The 19,767-nt window shown below is 43.1% G+C and overlaps 1 protein-coding gene across 1 annotated transcript in view; it reads right to left on the reverse strand.

Moving 5' to 3' along the window:
- LOXHD1 (lipoxygenase homology PLAT domains 1) overlaps positions 1-19,767 on the reverse strand; it is a 269,874-nt gene that overhangs the window by 14,305 nt on the left and 235,802 nt on the right. Inside the window, exon 41 of the mRNA XM_069746857.1 lies at positions 19,370-19,487. Coding sequence (XP_069602958.1) covers positions 19,370-19,487 — 118 coding nt within the window. The remainder of the gene's footprint in view (positions 1-19,369; positions 19,488-19,767) is intronic.

Genomic DNA, 19,767 nt, shown 5'->3' on the forward strand with positions numbered 1-19,767 from the left:
CAAAGTTTGGGCAAGTTAGAGGTAACTAAATGGCTGTGATAATACAAACACTTCCTTATTGCAATGGATATGAAAATGAAAACAGCAGGCAAGTATAGACTCAGTTGCAGGGACCAGGGAGTAAAGATCGCGGTACACCCCACCCAGAGGGAGTGACTGGGCCCAGTGCCCATGTGCCTCGGAGGACGCATATTCAGCTGAAATACATTGCGGCGCAGAGACCTGCCAGATCCCTGCACTAAAATACTGTACATGCCTCTGGCCAATCAGAGGTCAGCAGCTGACGTCGGCTCGCCCGTGACTGGCTCATGATATGTCATGTGCTGCCTGTCGCTTGCACGCTGAAGTCAGCTGCTAGTTACAGAAGAGGACTTGGCGCTGCGTGGGAGCGGGAGCAATGTGAGTAGAATCAGGATTTTTATGCATTAAAAACCAGTGGAAGGACAAGGGACATATAGTGCCTTGCGAAAGTATTCGTCCCCCTGGAAATTTTCAACCTTTTCCCACATATCATGCTTCAAACATAAAGATACCAAATGTAAATTTTTGGTGAAGAATGAACAACAAGTGGAACACAATTGTGAAGTTGAACGAAATTTAATGGTTATTTTTAATTTTTGTGGAAATTCAAAAACTGAAAAGTGCGGCGTGCACTATTATTCGGCCCCTTTACTTTCAGTGCAGCAAAGTCACTCCAGAAGTTCATTGTGGATCTCTGAATGATCCAATGTTGTCCGAAATGCCTAATGATGATAAATATATACCACCTGTGTGTAATCAAGTCTCCGTAAAAATGCACCTGCTCTGTGATAGTCTCAGGGTTCTATTTGAAGCACAGAGAGCATCATGAAGACCGAGGAACACAACAGGCAGGTCCGTGATACTGTTGTGGAGAAGTTTAAACCCGGACTTAGATACAAAATGATTTCCAAAACTTTAAAAATCCCAAGGAGCACTGTGCAAGTGATCATATTGAAATGGAAGGAGTATCATACCACTGCAAATCTACCAAGACCCGGCCGTCCCTCTAAACTTTCATCTCAAACAAGGAGAAGACTGATCAGACATGCAGCCAAGAGGCCCATGATCACTCTGGATGAACTGCAGAGATCTACAGCTGAGGTGACACAGTCCGTCCATAGGACAACAATCAGTCGTACACTACACAAATCTGGCCTTTATGGAAGAGTGGCAAGAAGAAAGCCATTTCTCAAAGATATTTATAAAAAGTGTTGTTTAAAGTTTGCAACAAGCCACCTGGGAGACACACCAAACATGTGGAAGAAGGTGCTCTGGTCAGATGAAACCAAAATCTAACTTTTTGGCAACAATGCCAAACAATATGTTTGGCATAAAGGCAACACAGCTCATCACCCTGAACACACCATCCCCACTGTCAAACATGGTGGTGGCAGCATCATGGTTTGGGCCTGCTTTTCTTTAGCAGGGACAGGGAAGATGGTTAAAATTGATGGGAAGGTGGATGGAGCTAAATACAGGACCATTCTTGAAGAAAACCTGTTGGAGTCTGCAAAAGACCTGAGACTGGGACGGAGATTTGTCTTCCAACAAGACAATGATCCCAAACATAAAGCAAAATCTACAATGGAATGGTTCACAAATAAATGTATCCAGGTGTTAGAATGGCCAAGTCAGAGTCCAGACCTCAATCCAATCGAGAATCTGTGGAAAGAGCTGAAAACTGCTGTTCACAAACGATCTCCATCAAACCTTCCTGAGCTTGAGCTGTTTGCCAAGGAAGAATGGGCAAGAATTTCAGTCTCTCGATGTACAAAACTGATAGAGACATATCCCAAGCGACTTGCAGCTGTAATCGCAGGAAAAGGTGGCGCAACAAAGTATTAAGTTAAAAGGGTTGAATAATATTGCACGCCCCACTTTCCAGTTTTTGAATTTCCACAAAAATTTAAAATAACCAATAAATTTCATTCAACTTCACAATTGTGTTCCACTTCTTGTTGATTCGTCACCAAAAATGTACATTTGGTATCTTTATGTTTGACGCATGATATGTGGGAAAAGGTTGAAAAGTTCCAGGGGGCCGAATACTTTCGCAAGGCACTGTATATACAAGGATGGGGAACATATATACCAGGAAGGACCCCAGGATGGGGAACATATATAGCAGGATTGGGATATATATCACAATGGAGCCCACCATGTGGATAAGGGACATATATACCAGGATGGGTCCAGAATTGAAGAGACATATATACTAGGATGGGGGACATATATACCAGGAAGGAGCCCAGAATGGGGAAAATATACACCAGGATGGGGAAATATATACCAGGTTGAGGAAATATATACCAGGATGGGTCAGAATTGGAGAGACATATATACTAGGATGTGGGACATATATGTGGGACATATATACCAGGAAAGAACCCAAGATAGGAGGCATATATACAAGCATGTGAGACATGCATATCAGGATGGGGAACATATGTAAGGGGGTGACAGAGGCCGTCATATGCCTCGCCCTCTTTAAACAGTGTTCACATTAAATATGTGCAGTTCCATAGAGTTTTTAAATGCTAATGTATTCATTTACTGTTATTGTAATGTGTATGTACTTTACATGTATTGTGTATAGGATCAGAGATGGAATAGAAGGGTAGCAGTAGCATGGGACAATAGTGGGACTAGAATAGTGGGGTACACTAGAGATAGGGAATGAGAGTGCCAGCAGAAGCATAGTTAGTGTAAGGAGGTGGCAGGCCCCCTCAGTTGCACCCTCTCCTCTTCCTGTGTGACCCCCCCATGCACTTTTATGTACATATGTTATGTACCTGTATGTTATATGTGTTTTATACTGTAATGTCACGTCACATATGTGTTTTCTGCCTTGATTGTGCTGTGTTTACCCGGTCCAAATGTTACCTATCGTAATATTCCTAGATGTATTGTCATGTGTATAGAGTTAGGGAAAGTAGTTAAGTTGATGGGCTGGATCAGCAGCAGAAATGCGGGAGGAAGCTGCTGTCCCAGTTCAGTAGCCCAGACACGTTGGCCCAAGGCAGACATATAATACAGATGGGGCATTGCCAGACTCCCGGATGGGAGAGATCTGTTGCCCCAGGCTCAAAAGAATTCCAGGACCTAAAGAAGGATTGCAGGAACTAAAGAAGGACTCAAGGGTTTAACAGGACTGAAGGACCACAACAGGGGCCCCAGGACTCTGGAATTGCCCCCCGCTGAAGGGGATTTAAGCGCCCAGATCCCAGCAAGTGGACTTCTGCAAACTTTGGCTACTGCGGCCATTGTGGGTACAGCCGTAGCAAGTGTCAGGGAGAGAGCAGGAAGCCAGTGCTGAAATTGTCTTTTTGTCTACCTTTCATTCTCGTTCATTAAAGGTTGTTTCCCTTTTGGAAAGCAGCTGCAGTCTTGAACTCTCATTGCCTGGACTACAGTGACCAGAGGAAGAGAAAGGTAACTCGTGAGAAAAGCTGTGTCGGCCCCATCTATTTATGTACAAGGGACCAGGGGTGCTCGCTGACCGTTTGCTCAGTGGACTCTGTCTGTGTACTGCGCCTTTCAGGAACTTGGCAATAACTGCCCCCCTGTCACCCTTGTTACATTAGCATAAGGGTGCCAGAGGCCGTCATATGCCTCCCCCTCTTTAAACAGTGTTCACATTAAATATGTGCAGTTCCATAGAGTTTATAAATGATAATGTATTCATTTACTGTTATTGTAATGTGCATGTACTTCTTTTCCAGACTGCGAGGAGTTACAGATGGGTGTAGTGCAGAGCAGTGAGTGATAGTAAGGAGTTATGGAGCAGTGAGAGAGCAGACAGAGAGCCTTGGGGGTGAAGTTGCTGAGGAAAGAAGGGACCCCAGGCTGAGCAGTGTGCAAGCAGTCACCATCTAATGCGGTAACCATTCCAAGGAGGATCCACGGCCCATGGCCGGGACTAGTCAGAGCTGAGCGTTCCTTTTACCTTTTCCTATTGAAACAGGACAGGAGGAATGGGAGGAGGTTGGTGGACCTAAGGGCATGCACACCGCAGAAGTGAAAGGAAAATCTGCAGGACAGAGATTGTCGGAAGAGGCAGAGATTTCCGGGAGAGATAGAGATTGTCAGAAGAGGCAGACATTGCCGGACAAGACAGGGTCATAAGTGTATTCTGGATGGAAATTGTCAGAGAAGGCAAGGAAAGCTTCAGGAATGCCATTGTATGTGAACTGTGCTGCATCTGTAATAACAACCCTGTTGTCAAGTAAAGTTGAACTGTTTAGAATGAACATGGAGTCGTCTGGAGTTGTTTGTGAGACCCATGAATCTGGAGCCAGGATAACAGAAGCAGAAGGAACCCTGGAATCTAATGTGACTGTTCTACTTGATATCTATCACATGCATCAGACAGAACTTGGTCTCTCCTTTGTGGGGTGCCAGAGTCTGGCGACGCAACAGCTCCTCACCACGACTACCACCCTGGCCACCTTACACATATATACCAGGATGGGTTCAGAATTGAAGAGACATATATACTAGGAAGGGGGACATATAAAACAGGAAGGAGCACAAGATGGGGGACATATATATCAGGATGGACAACATATTTGTGATGGAGTGATATGCTATGTGGGTATCATTTTTTGTATATTTATATTTTACTTATTTTCATGGTGTTCTCTTGTAGGATAAGTTATTTGCCATCTGATATTCCCCCCACAGTTCTGTATTGTTATCTCTCCACAGAGTCAGTGAATAATGTTGTTTGCTAATATGTTAATGACATGTTGACCTAGCGTGTTGAAATAATGAGCCCCTGCGACCTTCCCCCCTAACCTGTGAATGAGAAGAGGGACTTGAAAATATCAGGGAGGTGAGAGAAATCAGATCCTGTGTGGAACCGGGATGTGAAGAGCACATCAGAGAGAGAAAGAAGGGAATATGGACTGTTAAGGTACCTTCACACTAAGCGACGCTGCAGCGATACCGACAACGATGTCGATCGTTGCAGCGTCGCTGTTTGGTCGCTGGAGAGCTGTCACACAGACAGCTCTCCAGTGACCAACGATCCGAAGCCCCCGGGTAACCAAGGTAAACATCGGGTTACTAAGTGCAGGGCCGCGCTTAGTAACCCAATGTTTACCATCCTAAAAGTAAAAAAAAAAACCGCTTCATACTTACCTTCCGCTGTCTGTCCCCGGCGCTCTGCTTCTCTGTACTGGCTGTGAGCACAGCGGCCGGAAAGCAGAGCGGTGACGTCATAGATACCCCACCTGGAGTGTACGGACTCCGGTGTGGAGACCAGACTGAACCAAAGGATCCATTTTGTCTCCCAGATGAAATCTGCTTCTGCACAGCAAACTTGACATTTCCTTTTATAGAAGTAATCACGCGCGCATTTCTCCTTGATATTGTAGCCTTTCACCCACATACCAGATATTGTAACTTTTCACTAGTATAGATTTGCTTTGTAAGTGATTATGAAATATGAGCGCTTGTGCGCATGTCTGTAAATGCCTAACTTCTTACTATATAAAGAAGGGGCAGCGCCCAGTGAGGCAGGCGTGCTCCGGGGCTACCCCTGTTTATGAACACACAACCTTTGTGCTGCGTGTCATTTACTTGGATTCCTCAATCCAGGAAGCCAGGGACGGAAGAGGACTCAACATTTCTTGGCGCCCGAAACAGGGACCCGAGGCGAGAGTGTCTACTCGAGATTCACCTACGGATACGGACAACGGAGATCTGGGATAATGGACGGCAAATGAATTGAAAAACCTGGCCAGGTAAGAGACATTATTAGTTCTCTTTTATCTGCCCTGTATTATCCGAAAGATCTCTACGAGCCGTGTCACGCTGGGTTAGTCTAGTAGTGAGTAGATACCTATAAAACTCGGGTTACCATATTGTATAGATTTATGAGTCCTGTCCCTGGCAGTGTGTGAACAAGTGTGAAGGTTGTGGCATGTTATGAAAGAAGGATAAAAGTACGTAGAACAATAAGCCGAAATTGTTAGGACAAGTCTTATTAGTGAAGTCAGCCTAACTGGGTCATGTGGTTGCGTCCTTTCGGGGAGACCTCCGCCCATGCTTGACTCTCTTTGAGAAACTTGTTCCTTCATTTTTGGATAAGAGTTTGATAGAATGAGCCCAGGACACGAGTCCATGAGCCTGGGACAAGTATGATAACAGAGACGGAGAGTTTGGTGATCTGTTTGGTGTTGCTGATCCTGTTTGCGTGCATTGTAGGAATCAAGTTTATTCTGCACATTAGAAAGAACGGAGCAGATCAGCCCTTCAATATCTTAGCTCCCTAGGAAAGAAGGCAACGAGACATCACTCTAGTGAGGTAACATAGTAACATAGTAACATAGTAACATAGTTAGTAAGGCCGAAAAAAGACATTTGTCCATCCAGTTCAGCCTATATTCCATCATAATAAATACCCAGATCTACGTCCTTCTACAGAACCTAATAATTGTATGATACAATATTGTTCTGCTCCAGGAAGACATCCAGGCCTCTCTTGAACCCCTCGACTGAGTTCGCCATCACCACCTCCTCAGGCAAGCAATTCCAGATTCTCACTGCCCTAACAGTAAAGAATCCTCTTCTATGTTGGTGGAAAAACCTTCTCTCCTCCAGACGCAAAGAATGCCCCCTTGTGCCCGTCACCTTCCTTGGTATAAACAGATCCTCAGCGAGATATTTGTATTGTCCCCTTATATACTTATACATGGTTATTAGATCGCCCCTCAGTCGTCTTTTTTCTAGACTAAATAATCCTAATTTCGCTAATCTATCTGGGTATTGTAGTTCTCCCATCCCCTTTATTAATTTTGTTGCCCTCCTTTGTACTCTCTCTAGTTACATTATATCCTTCCTGAGCACCGGTGCCCAAAACTGGACACAGTACTCCATGTGCGGTCTAACTAGGGATTTGTACAGAGGCAGTATAATGCTCTCATCATGTGTATCCAGACCTCTTTTAATGCACCCCATGATCCTGTTTGCCTTGGCAGCTGCTGCCTGGCACTGGCTGCTCCAGGTAAGTTTATCATTAACTAGGATCCCCAAGTCCTTCTCCCTGTCAGATTTACCCAGTGGTTTCCCGTTCAGTGTGTAATGGTGATATTGATTCCCTCTTCCCATGTGTATAACCTTACATTTATCATTGTTAAATCTCATCTGCCACCTTTCAGCCCAAGTTTCCAACTTATCCAGATCCATCTGTAGCCTCTGTGGAGGTGATTGTCCAAACGTCACCTAGGATAAGTGTAGCTATTATTGAAAAGAAAAATGGGAAATAAACAGACAAAATCCGTCTTAGGACAAGTAGAAGCAAAAGATATCATACAGGAAAGATGTGGAAAGACAGTCAGAAGGCAGATCAGAAGGGTAAGAGAAAAATTGGGAATTTCAGAAGCACTTATGTTTAGCACTGAATGGGAAAGACTGAGTAAAGAACGAGGTGGAATTATCAAAGACAATGGGTGGGAAGAAATCATACACTGTATGATAAAGGTCTCAAAAACAGCTAAAGAGGAGAATTGGAAGTATGATCCAGACACTTCCAAATGGAGTATGGGTACGGGAAAATGTTGTGCCACGACTCATTCAGTTCCTCCTCCTTACCTAGATCCGAATGTTCAACCATTTGTACCTTCTGAAGGAGGACAAACCAAACCAAATTTATATCCTGGGTTAAATGGGGTGGAAGGATGGGTGTGCAAAAATTGTGGCCAGCAGAATCCAGACTGGAGAACTGAATGTTCTGCCTGTGGGGCCCCCAGAGGTCATCAATTGTTAGCTCCTGTTAGGATAGTACCGAAACCCTTCAGAGAAACTGGTGTAGATGGAGCAATGGCAACTAGATATCACCAAACCCGACAATACTTCCCTTGGTCCCCCGCTGAAGGAATGTCTCTTCTACATAATGCACCAGATCCTACCCAGTACCCAGTTAGATTCGCACAGTATATACAGCAAATTATGCAGACTCATGCAGGAGTCTGGGCAGATGGAGAGGAATTATGTAGAATGAAAATGACTCCTGGTCTCTTCCAGGAACTGCTAACACATCTACAGGGACACAGGCCACAGGTGGGACAGGAGCTACAAGAGGGACAAGCGGGACAAGGTGACTTACAAACGATAGAATCAGGAACACAATTTGTAGACCATTTAATAGTTTTCATGAGGCAGAAACAGAGGCAGAGAGGAACAACGGGAGTGGTGGCTCAGAGACCTGGACAATCGGTAGATGAATATTATCTAGGGGTAGAGAATAATTTTAGAGATGAAGGAATAGATCTAACCGCTCCAGGAATGATGAGGTTAATTACAAAAACCTTTATAGATGGATTGTCTCCAAAAGTAAAGGAAAAACTTAAGGCTGCAACTCCTGATTGGAGAACCTTGGAAGACCCACACTTGGCCAGGCAAAAAGCCGTAGGGATAGAGTTGGATTTAAGAGAAAATCATAAGCCTGTCAGAATAGCGCAAGCAAACACAACAGGTGGAAGGGCAAGACATAATTTTCCCTGTCATTACTGCAAGAAACCAGGACATTTCCAGAAAGAATGTAGAAAGAAGCAGGCAGACATAAAATCAGGAAAATTTGTACCAAAGAATAAGCCCTCAGACATCCAACAGACATCCATAGTGGATGGTCCCATACCAGATTCAGATTGACTCGATGTGTTACAAACTTCCCTACCAGCTAGAAGACCTATAATACAGGTGAATGTGGGGGGAAGAGAGATTCCATTTTTGATAGATACAGGTGCAACTTCCTCAATTTTGAATCAAGATTTTCTTCCAAACCCGGAAGATATTTCACAACAAACAACTTTTGCTGAGGGTTATGATGGGGTAATTCAAACACTACCATACACTGTGCCCCTAAAGGTCTCCTTAGGACCTAAATGTTTTGCATCCAGATTTTTGTATGCCAGAGGTGCCCCAACATGTTTGTTGGGAACTGATGTCTTGAAGAAATTAGAAGCTAACATCAATTTTAGGGAAGATGGCACAGTCATGCTGACTATCCCTGATGATGCGGAAACATTAGAACAATATGTCAGAATTCAGGCTTTTGAGGATTATACTGAAGAAAAAGAGTACACCACAGATCTAGACCTCTCAACGGTCCCAGAAACACTGTGGGCACAGGGTGACACTGATGTGGGATTATTGCATATCTCTCCTGTAAAACTATCTGTGCAACCAGGAACTGTTCTCCCACAGCTCAGACAATACCCTGTGAGTGCCCAGCAGGAACTAGCGATTACAAAACAGATAGAGGGATATAAAGAGAAAGGAGTTTTGGTAGAGATACAATCACCTGCTAACACTCCTCTGTATCCAGTCAAAAAGAGAACTCTTGATAAGGGTTCTATGCCCAAATATCGTATGGTACATGATCTAAGAGAAATAAACAAAGTTCTAGATCCAATCACCCCAGTTGTACCCAATCCTCATACGTTACTATCACAGATACCAGCCAGTTCTCAAGTGTTTACTGTAATAGATCTTTCAAATGCATTTTTCTCGGTTCCTTTACACCAAGATAGTTGGCATTTGTTTGCATTTACATTTAAGGGCAAACAGTTGGCGTGGACACGCCTTCCACAGGGAATGATACACTCCCCTACTCTTTATTCAAATGCCCTACAAACAGTCCTTCAGAGGTTTGAACCCGAACCACAGGTAGTAATTTTGCAGTATGTGGATGACCTACTACTTTGCTGCCCAGATCTAGAAACTGCAGAAAGGTCCACTGTGAGTTTACTATGTTTCCTAGAAAAAGAAGGGTGTAAAGTGAATAGACAAAAGCTACAAGTTTGTCAGACCAAAGTGGTCTTTCTAGGTCATTGCATTTCTCAAGGTAAAAAGCATCTTACACCTCAAAGAACTGAAGCAATAAGACAGATGAATGAGCCTAGAAATCATAAACAGCTACGAGCATTTTTAGGAATAGTGTCTCATTGTAGACAATGGATTATACATGCCAGTCAACTAATGCAACCACTGTATGACTGTGTAAAAAGTGAACCTTATTTGTTGACAAAAGAAGGTCAGATTTCGTTCCAACAATTAAAAGATGCCCTTGTTTCAGCTCCAGCGTTAGGGCTACCAGACTACACCAAACCATTTCAGCTTATGGCTGCAGAAGTTGATTCCCATGCTACAGGAGTTCTTACCCAGAAGCATGCAGGGAAACAAAGACCAATTGCATATCTTTCAGCAAGGTTAGATCCCGTAGCTAGAGCAGCGCCAACCTGCGTACGTGTAGTTGTTGCTGTCTCACTATTGTTGGACAAAGTATCAGAAATTGTCCTAGAGCATCCACTCACAGTTCAAACTACACATGATGTTTATGGGATATTAAACCAGGTCCAACCAAAACACATTTCCATGGCCAGACATTTGCGGCTTCAGTGTTCTTTGCTGCTACCCTCCACTATCACATTTGCAAGGCTTCAGACTCTCAATTTAGCTACACTGCTACCTCTCGAGTCTGAAGGGGGGAATAAGGACACTGATACACACACAAATTTTTTCCCTACAGACACACATGATTGTACAGAGCTCATTTTACAAGAAACGGTAGGCTTACCCAATGTATCCGAAACACCACTTCAAAATCCAGATTTAGAGCTGTTTATAGATGGTAGTAGGTTTGCAGATGACACAGGTAACTTCCATACAGGGTATGCAGTTGTGTCAGGATCTGAAACTCTCAAAGCAGAACCGCTTCCACCGAAACAATCTGCACAAGAAGCAGAACTAACAGCATTGATTGAAGCTCTTAAAATAGCTGAGAACCAGACAGCTAATATATACACTGATTCTAGGTATGCACATGGTATTGTGTTTGATTTTGGAGTAATCTGGAGAGCTAGAGGTTACATGACAGCGTCAGGACAACCTGTAAAACATGCTTCTCTGATCAAACAGATCTTAGAGGCTGCACAAGAAACAAAAGAAGTAGCAGTAATCAAGGTAGCTGCACATGTGAGACTCGACACTAGGGAATCTAGGGAAAATGATAGGGCTGATAAAGCAGCCAAAGCAGCAGCAGTCAAACCCTTACAACAGGTCCATACTGTAAACCTCACAGAAAATACTGAAGATAGACTGAGACAAGCACAGGAAGATGCAGGAGAAGAGGAGAGGGACAGGTGGAAAAAGGAAGGGGCAGAAGAACAAGAGGGAATTTGGAAGAAAAATGGACTAATATGTCTACCTAGAGCCTGGTACCCGATAGTAGTTGGTGGATTACATCACCCTACGCATGTGTCTGCAAATGCAATGACACTACTGGCAAAGCAAGTCTGGTTGGCTCCAGGTTTTGGCAACTACGCAAGAGACTATTGTGCTGCATGCGCTATATGCCTGACACATAATCCCGGACAGACAGCAAAGACCCCTATGAAGCACCACGTCCGACCTCTCTACCCGTTTCAACGGTTGCAGATAGACTTTATCCAGCTGCCAAAGAGTAATGGGTATGAGTATGTGTTGGTGTGTGTGGACATGTTCTCGGGGTGGCCAGAGGCCTATCCAGTTCGGAAGGCTTCAGCTAAAAACACTGCTGTAAAGCTAGTTACCGAACTGGTGCCCCGTTATGGTCTCCCTGAAGTGATCGAGTCAGATAGGGGTACTCATTTCACTGGAGAAATATTTCAAAATGTACTAAAAATGTTGGGTGTTGAAAGTCAGTTACACACTCCGTATCATCCTCAAAGTTCTGGTAAGGTAGAACGCATGAATGGAACTTTAAAATTAAAAATACAGAAAGCCATGGCTGAAACAGGAAAGCCTTGGACAGAATGCCTTTCACTGGCCCTTTACTCAATACGCAATACCCCAAGGGGTAAGACTAAACTGTCTCCATATGAAATTTTGTTTGGCAGGACTGCCAATTTAGGATGTTACTTTCCACAGCAACTTGTGTTAAATATTGAATCACTGACTTCCTATGTGCAAAATCTTCAGAAACAATTAACTAAGGTGCATGCACAAGTTTTTGCTTCCCTTCCAGATCCTGATAACACTGAAGGAAGTCACAAGTTGGAACCAGGTGATCAAGTCTATATAAAAAGACACACCAGAAAGGCTCTTGAACCAAGATTTGACGGACCCTTCCAAGTCCTGTTGACAACACCTACATCAGTCAAGCTTGAAGGAAAGGCATCATGGATACATGCAAGCCATTGCAAAAAAGCAGTATAAAACTCATGATATTGATGTTAATAATGTTAACCACAACGAAGGCATGGGAAAGACTAAATTCTTTAGCCCCTTTGAACAATAGATTCGTACAACATCATAGAAAATTAGTGCACGACTTGTTAAACAATACACAAACCCTGACAGATTGTTGGATCTGTACCCATTCGCCGGTATCAGCCACAAGTATACCTTTTCTAGCAGTTCCCGTATCAGCAGAAGAAATATTCGCTTGGCCTAATTGTTCAGACAACCTGGCCAACAACCAAACTGGTAATACTAGGCTATGGAATACTACAATCGCCATACCAATTGTGGGATGGGTAGAATTTCCTTGGTGGCAGGGTAATCTCTCAGGGAGTAGTACACATCTACAATATTTGGCCTATAAGGGTGGAGCCTGGGTCCCTAGGAATAAGACTGGATTAACTAATTTAGGACAGGTCCCCACAGAAAATCTACAGCTCAGTTTCAGTACAACCACCCCTCCCTCTGATGCTTTCAAACCTGTAGTATTGGAAAGATACATACATAATAGAAAATGGGAACATTCTGAGTTGTTCCCCCAAGGTGATGATAACAGTTGTACAAGTAAGCCGGGGAACCTGGTTTGTAATGAATCCAATGAGTATGTCAACGGAATGCATGTATGTGGGAATCCCGCAGCCGGGTACTGTAGCCCCTTGGGACAAAAACCCTCTTGGTGTATGCTTCAAAATGTATCTAGTTTTGTGGATTTGGCTCACAGATTGGTATTGCAGCACTCAGCTTTGTGGGATCTGCCTGAGGGTACATTTTGGATATGCGGAGAAGGAGCATATAAATGGCTTCCCGTAGGTATAAAGGGTACTTGTACATTAGGACGCCTAACCCCAGCTACTTTCATAATTTCAAATAAACAAGTGAATATGCAAGCCGTACCCAAGCACACACTATATAAAAGAGCTGCAGATAACTCACCACGTCCCTCGGGGAGGCCACATATAGTACAAATGGGAATTCCCAACAAAATTGCTAGTACCATTTTTATTTATCCTATGTTAACACAAATGTGGGATAAATTAGTTAGAGCCACGGATTATCTAGATGATCAGATCTGGGATATATTGGACATATTAAATACAAGTATAGCTGTACAGAATCAGCTTATAATAGTCGTCAACCAACATACCCTGGTATTGGATTACCTAACTGCCTCACAAGGGGGTATGTGTCAAATCATTGGACCCACCTGCTGTCATTATATAGACCCGAATAGTACTATGAGTATGAGATTTAAATTAAAAGACGTACAACGACTCAGGGATCAGTATGACAAAGACAATGACCAGAATAAGGATAGCTGGTGGTCAGATACCTTTTCTTTTCTTAACCCAGCCAACTGGTTCAGAGGGATCGGTGGGTGGGTTGCCGGGATTATGCAGAGCATAATACATATAGTTATGATTATTGTAATCATATATGTGTTATTCAAGATTGTACTCAAGGGTATCTCAGTATGCACAAATAAATTTTGTGTAATAGATGCAAGAGTATAAAGTTTATTATTGCCGTACTAATTTTCTTTTATATTTTAGTATACTGCCGCATAAAGAAGAAAATGCACAAGCTTCATGCAAAAATTTATGACAAATAATAAAAGAATATGTCAAAGGGGGGAATTGTGGAGACCAGACTGAACCAAAGGATCCATTTTGTCTCCCAGATGAAATCTGCTTCTGCACAGCAAACTTGACATTTCCTTTTATAGAAGTAATCACGCGCGCATTTCTCCTTGATATTGTAGCCTTTCACCCACATACCAGATATTGTAACTTTTCACTAGTATAGATTTGCTTTGTAAGTGATTATGAAATATGAGCGCTTGTGCGCATGTCTGTAAATGCCTAACTTCTTATTATATAAAGAAGGGGCAGCGCCCAGTGAGGCAGGCGTGCTCCGGGGCTACCCCTGTTTATGAACACACAACCTTTGTGCTGCGTGTCATTTACTTGGATTCCTCAATCCAGGAAGCCAGGGACGGAAGAGGACTCAACACCGGCCTTTGTCCATCAGAAATACAGAGCAACGGCATTGCCACCTGCAGGATGTCTTAATTGATGGATACAAAGTGTCGGGATTTAGAGACACGGGGGCATTCCTGACTATCGCTGACCCCCGTGTGGTTCGACCCGAGGCAATTCACCAGGGCCCGGGAATTCCCATTGTCCTGGCGGGGGGTGTCCGCAAATATACACAGTGAGCTTTGGTACGTTTGGATTATGGTATTGGAGAAAAACTGTGTTGGATTGGAGTTATGGGAGGACTTCCTGCAGATATCCTCCTTGGAAATGACATTGGGGAGTTACAAAGTCATTTTGTGGGAGCAGAAGATCCGTGGGCCTCTCACTCTTCTGAAAGAACAATTGGAGGGAGATATCGCTGACACCGGAACGCCCATCATTCCCTAAGTTCTAGAGTTCAGAGACTAGCTACCAGCTAACTACCTTGGCTAATGAACATCAGCGAATGGCCCAGTCCAGTCAAAAAGCCTTGCATGACCATAAAGCCACGACCCGGGACTTTATGGATAACAAGTGCTCATGATTATTGCAACCCCTGCCACTGTACAAGGAACTGTAAACAGTGGAGCAAAGTGGACTAAAGTGAGCAGGCCAGAGGTCTGTGTAGACCTTATGGCGTGCTCACTTACTATGAGGGGGTAGAGGTTGTGATGGGGTGATATGCTATGTGGGTATCATTTTTGTGTATATTTATATTTAACTTATTTTCATGGTGTTCTCTTGTAGGATGAGTTGTTATTTGCCATCTGATATTCTCCCCACAGTTCTGTATTGTTATCTCTCCACAGTGTCAGTGAATAATGTTGTTTGCTAATATGCTAATGACATGTTGACCTAGCTTGTTGAAACAATGAGCCCCTGGGACCCACCCCCCTAACCTGTGAATGTGGAGAGGGACTTGAAAATATCAGGGAGGTGAGACAGAGACCAGATCCTGTGTGGAACCATGATGTGAAGAGCACATCAGAGAGAGAAAGAAGGGAATATGGACTGTTATCCTCTGTGCTGGATTGTTGGACTTTTATTCTGTAACTGAACTGCATTCGTGTTCTGGAATATTTTATCCTTTGTGTGGTGGATCGTATATGGACCTTTCGTACTTTTGCCTAAATAAAGGTTTTGGGATTGTTCACTCTTCGCTGGCTCTGTTGATTGTGTGGTACCGGAGAAGGAACCTGTGACAATATTTACAAGGATGGAGGACATATATACCAGGAAGGAGTCCAGGATGGGGCCAGAATGAGGGACATATATACCAGGATGGGGGATATTACTATATAATGTAGGTGGGGGGGGGGGGGCGCAACACGTATGTTCGTACAGGCTTTAGAAAGATACAAGGGCCATACATGTGACCAACAAGCGGAGGGGAAGGGAGGAGATCCAAATTTCGCACAAGAGCCAATCGGACTTTAGTTACGCCACTGGTCAGGATCACCTCTTATGCGTCAAATATTAACAAGGTTAACATTTTAAAAGCACATTTTAAAGAGGGCATAAAGTCAAAAACTTAATAAAGTGATAGGAAGACAAAATGTAAAACCTTCCTCAAATATAGTGTACTAGTAAAAGTAAAAAAATAATCCTGTCTAATTAAGTGATGAAAGACTCTAAAAGAAAGGGAGATTGTAATCGGCTGTAGTCAAGCTCTCTGCTGTCTCGTTATTATGACATCTGTGTGAGACTTCTTGTTTCTGACTATGGTAATTCCACCATGAGTGGGTGAGACTGCAAGTGTAATGTATGGAAGCACAGAGAGATCTCTGCAGGCTTCATGTTGTATGTAGCGACATATGAAGCCATGTGAGGCCTTGTAAATTATGGAGAAGGTGGCCGGGAAGCAGCAGGAGCAGAGGTAAATCCTGACTCAGCTTCTCATTATAGGGCCTGAACTATATAAGGAAAGGCACTGGGACTGTAAGGAAGTAGGAAAGAGTTAGGCTACGTTCACACTAGCGTTGTGCGCCGCTGCGTCGGCGAAGCGACGCACAACGCACCGAAAAACACGTGGAAACGCATGCAAAAACGCTGCATTTTTCTACACGTGCGTCATTTTTTGACGAAAATCGGACGCAAGAAAAATGCAACTTGTTGCGTTTTCTTGGTCCGACGCTAACGTCAAAAAAGACGCACGTGTAGGAAAACGCAACAAGCAAAAACGCATGCGTCCCCCATGTTAAACATAGGGGCGCATGACGCGTGCGTCGCCGCTGCGTCGCCCGACGCTAGCGCGACGCACACTAGCCGAACGCTAGTGTGAACGTAGCCTTAAAGGAAAGTGCGGGAACGTTTTGGAGGCTGCTTTGTGTAAAAGGGTGTGGGGTTAGTACAGCATATACAAGGGTTTTGGCGCCAAAAGAAAAAGCTTGTCAGCCATATTACCTTCATCTTGGTGACCACCCACCCTGCCCCGTTTTTTATCGGGCTTTCTTTGATAGATCTGAATGTCAAGGGCTTAAGATAAGGATGTTTGACGGGTCCATACATAAAGGACCAAGGTTGTGGTTATAGTGTAAGTTTATGGATATGTTGTTATATATTTGACAAAAAGTTTTATATATAAAAAGCTTTTTATATGATGCTATGTATAATTACAAAGTTGTCACAGCATGGCCTGTTTTCTCATCCATGCCCAATTACCCTATGTGTATTCAGCGAGGTTTGCTGTAATATAGTGGTTAGCCTTTGGGTTAAATGAGGACATTGGTGGAAAAAAAGGAAATGGGCATGGATGGAGTTTTTTTCTAGTTTTTTTGGTTCTTAATAAAGCTGTGGCCAGCCCGCTTCTCCCACACAAGTTTTGTCTTCATTGTGGGAAAGGAGGTAATGGATATAAAGCAGCCAAGTTTTTGTAAGAAGCTGGTGGATCGCACTCCTTGCAGTCTCAGTTTGCTGTGGTGTTTGTCTTTGAACAGCATGTAGTGATAGACTCAGATTAACCCTGTTCCATTATCTCCTTCCCCCGCAGGTGAAAACAGAATTTCACAAGGTAAAATGGGAGTAAATCCTGCATGCGTCCCTGTAATACTGAGACAAAGCATCTGATTTTCTAAATTATATATATTTCAAAAAAGCGTTATAATTTATTTCTGCAATTATATTTAATGGCACTTATGTTTTTTGCTCCTCAAATACATAACTTCACAAAATACTCATTTAAAGGGGACCTGTCAGCCAATATGTCCAGTTTAGTAAATACTTGCACTCCCCATGAAATACCAGTTGCACAGCACGTTTTCTCAGAGCTCTGCGTGGTATCATACGTTTGTTTTCCCTCCTGGAATTGTAAAAATATATTGACAACTGGGCTAGTCTCTGCAGCCTGACACTGTCAGCACTGGTTCGATAAGGTCAGTTCTGTGTGTGTGTGTGTGCCCCGCTGATCGCTGCTGTTTAACCATTTAGATACCACTGTAACACAAACATGGGGTGCAGGGTGCCTATTGAAGACCTGTTGCCAATACTACTACTACTACTATTTCCCAATAATACTGTGTGGAGGTCTATACGGTGCCAATAATTACAGTATGGAGGACTATGTGGAGGTCATAATACTGTATGGAAGACTATGTGGTGCCCATAATTCTGTATGGAGGACTATGTGGTGCCCATAATTCTGTTTAGAGGACTATGTGGTGCCCATAATTCTGTATGGAGGACTATGTGGTGCCCATAATTCTGTATGGAGGACTATGTGGTGCACATAATACTGTATGGAGGACTATGTGGAGCTCCTAATACGGTATGGAGGACTATGTGGTGCCCATAATTCTGTATGGAGGACTATGTGGAGCTTATAATACTGTATGGAGGACTACGTTGTGTCCATAATACTGTATGGAGCACTATGTTGTGCCCATAATACTGTAAGGAGAATTATAGAGGAGGAAAATTACTTTTGTAAAGGGTACAGTTTATACTGGTAGGGTACATTTATCAATATCCTGTGTAGCTCCAATACTGCATCTTCTTAAACCCTGAAACATGTGGTCCCTCAATCACCTGAATCCCCTCTGCTGTATGGTATTGAAGAATATTGAAGAATTTACTATGCAAAAAAAAAATGCAAAATATAGTTTAAATTATAAAAAAAAAGAAAAAACCTTACATCACATTCCTTTTGCCCTATGCAAAAAAAACAAAACATTAGAGATGAGCGAATTGATGCACAGGACTCTGGACAAGCAGCCATGTCAGTAGACTGTGGCCACCAAACCTTGTCCTAACTCCTGACATCCTCTGTACCTTTTCTAATTAATAGGTACCGAACAATATCATGCGTTCAATACGACCCAACAATGACATCGTGCCGGAGCTACAAGTCAGAAGAGGCGCCAGGGATGACGGCAGGTAGGATTCAGGACCCTCGAATGGTGGCCACACACTGCTGAAGTGCCTCCTTGACTAGGGTCCAGTAAATTTATTCACTCATCTCTAATAAGTACATAAGGTATCAACGTGTCTGTAAAACTTCCATGTATCAAAATATTAAGTTATTTAACCCACATTAAACCAGGTAAAGAGAAAAAAAAACTTCAGAAAGGCTGTATACCAGCCAGAGCACTTCCCCCCCCCACCCCCCCAAACAAAAATGCAATAAAGAACAACTGAAATATCATATGAACCACTAAAAACTACAGGAATAGAGAAATAAAAAAGTTATAAAATGGCAACACAAGTCAAATTTGTTTTTACAAACTTCTGAATTTTTTTAAAACCAGGAAAATATACTGCACAATGAATGGCATAAAACACACAAATAATGGCAGAATAGGGGGGGATTTTTTAGCATTTCATGACTCTTGGATTTTTTTCCCCCCATTTTCCAGTAAATTGTTGACATTCAAAGCTACAACTTGTCCTGCATAGACGAAGCCCAAGTACGTCCATATAGATGGAAAACTGAAAAAAATATGGATCTCGGAAGAAGGGGAAGCAAAAAATAACCAAAGCATAAAAATGAAAAATAGTTTCAAAGTGAAGGGGTTAATAAAGTTCCACTCTGTGTGAAATCATTGATAGAGGGGCCTAGACTCTTTCAGCCTGACGTACCTCATTTAAAATAAGATTTTTAACTTTTGTGTTACCTGTTCAAGATACCATTCAGGCCGACTGCCCTTCCCGTCTATGCGGATCCTCATCTTTTTGAGTGGGGCAATGTCGGCGATTTCCATGATAAATGTGTCTTTCTGGCCTCTCTCAAACCTGTGGATACGATGGGCAAAATATCTGTTATTATGGCTCTATTGGGCACAGAGGTTCTCCAAACACCAGGTCTTCATTGTGTCCCAAATTTATCTACTGGTATGACCCATGGATGGTCTTCACAAACTCCAATGAGCTCTTGATTAAGGAACAGTGAAGTTCGGGTTTGTTGGGATCGAACAATCATTAGTCCAAAGTTCGTCTCCCTCTCATTTTTCTTCTCTCTCTTTCCTCCTGGACTTCCGAACACAGAAATGGACTTCAAGGAGAAGTCCAAGGT

Source organism: Ranitomeya imitator, chromosome 1, assembly GCF_032444005.1.
Source record: "Ranitomeya imitator isolate aRanImi1 chromosome 1, aRanImi1.pri, whole genome shotgun sequence".
NCBI lineage: Eukaryota > Metazoa > Chordata > Amphibia > Anura > Dendrobatidae > Ranitomeya > Ranitomeya imitator.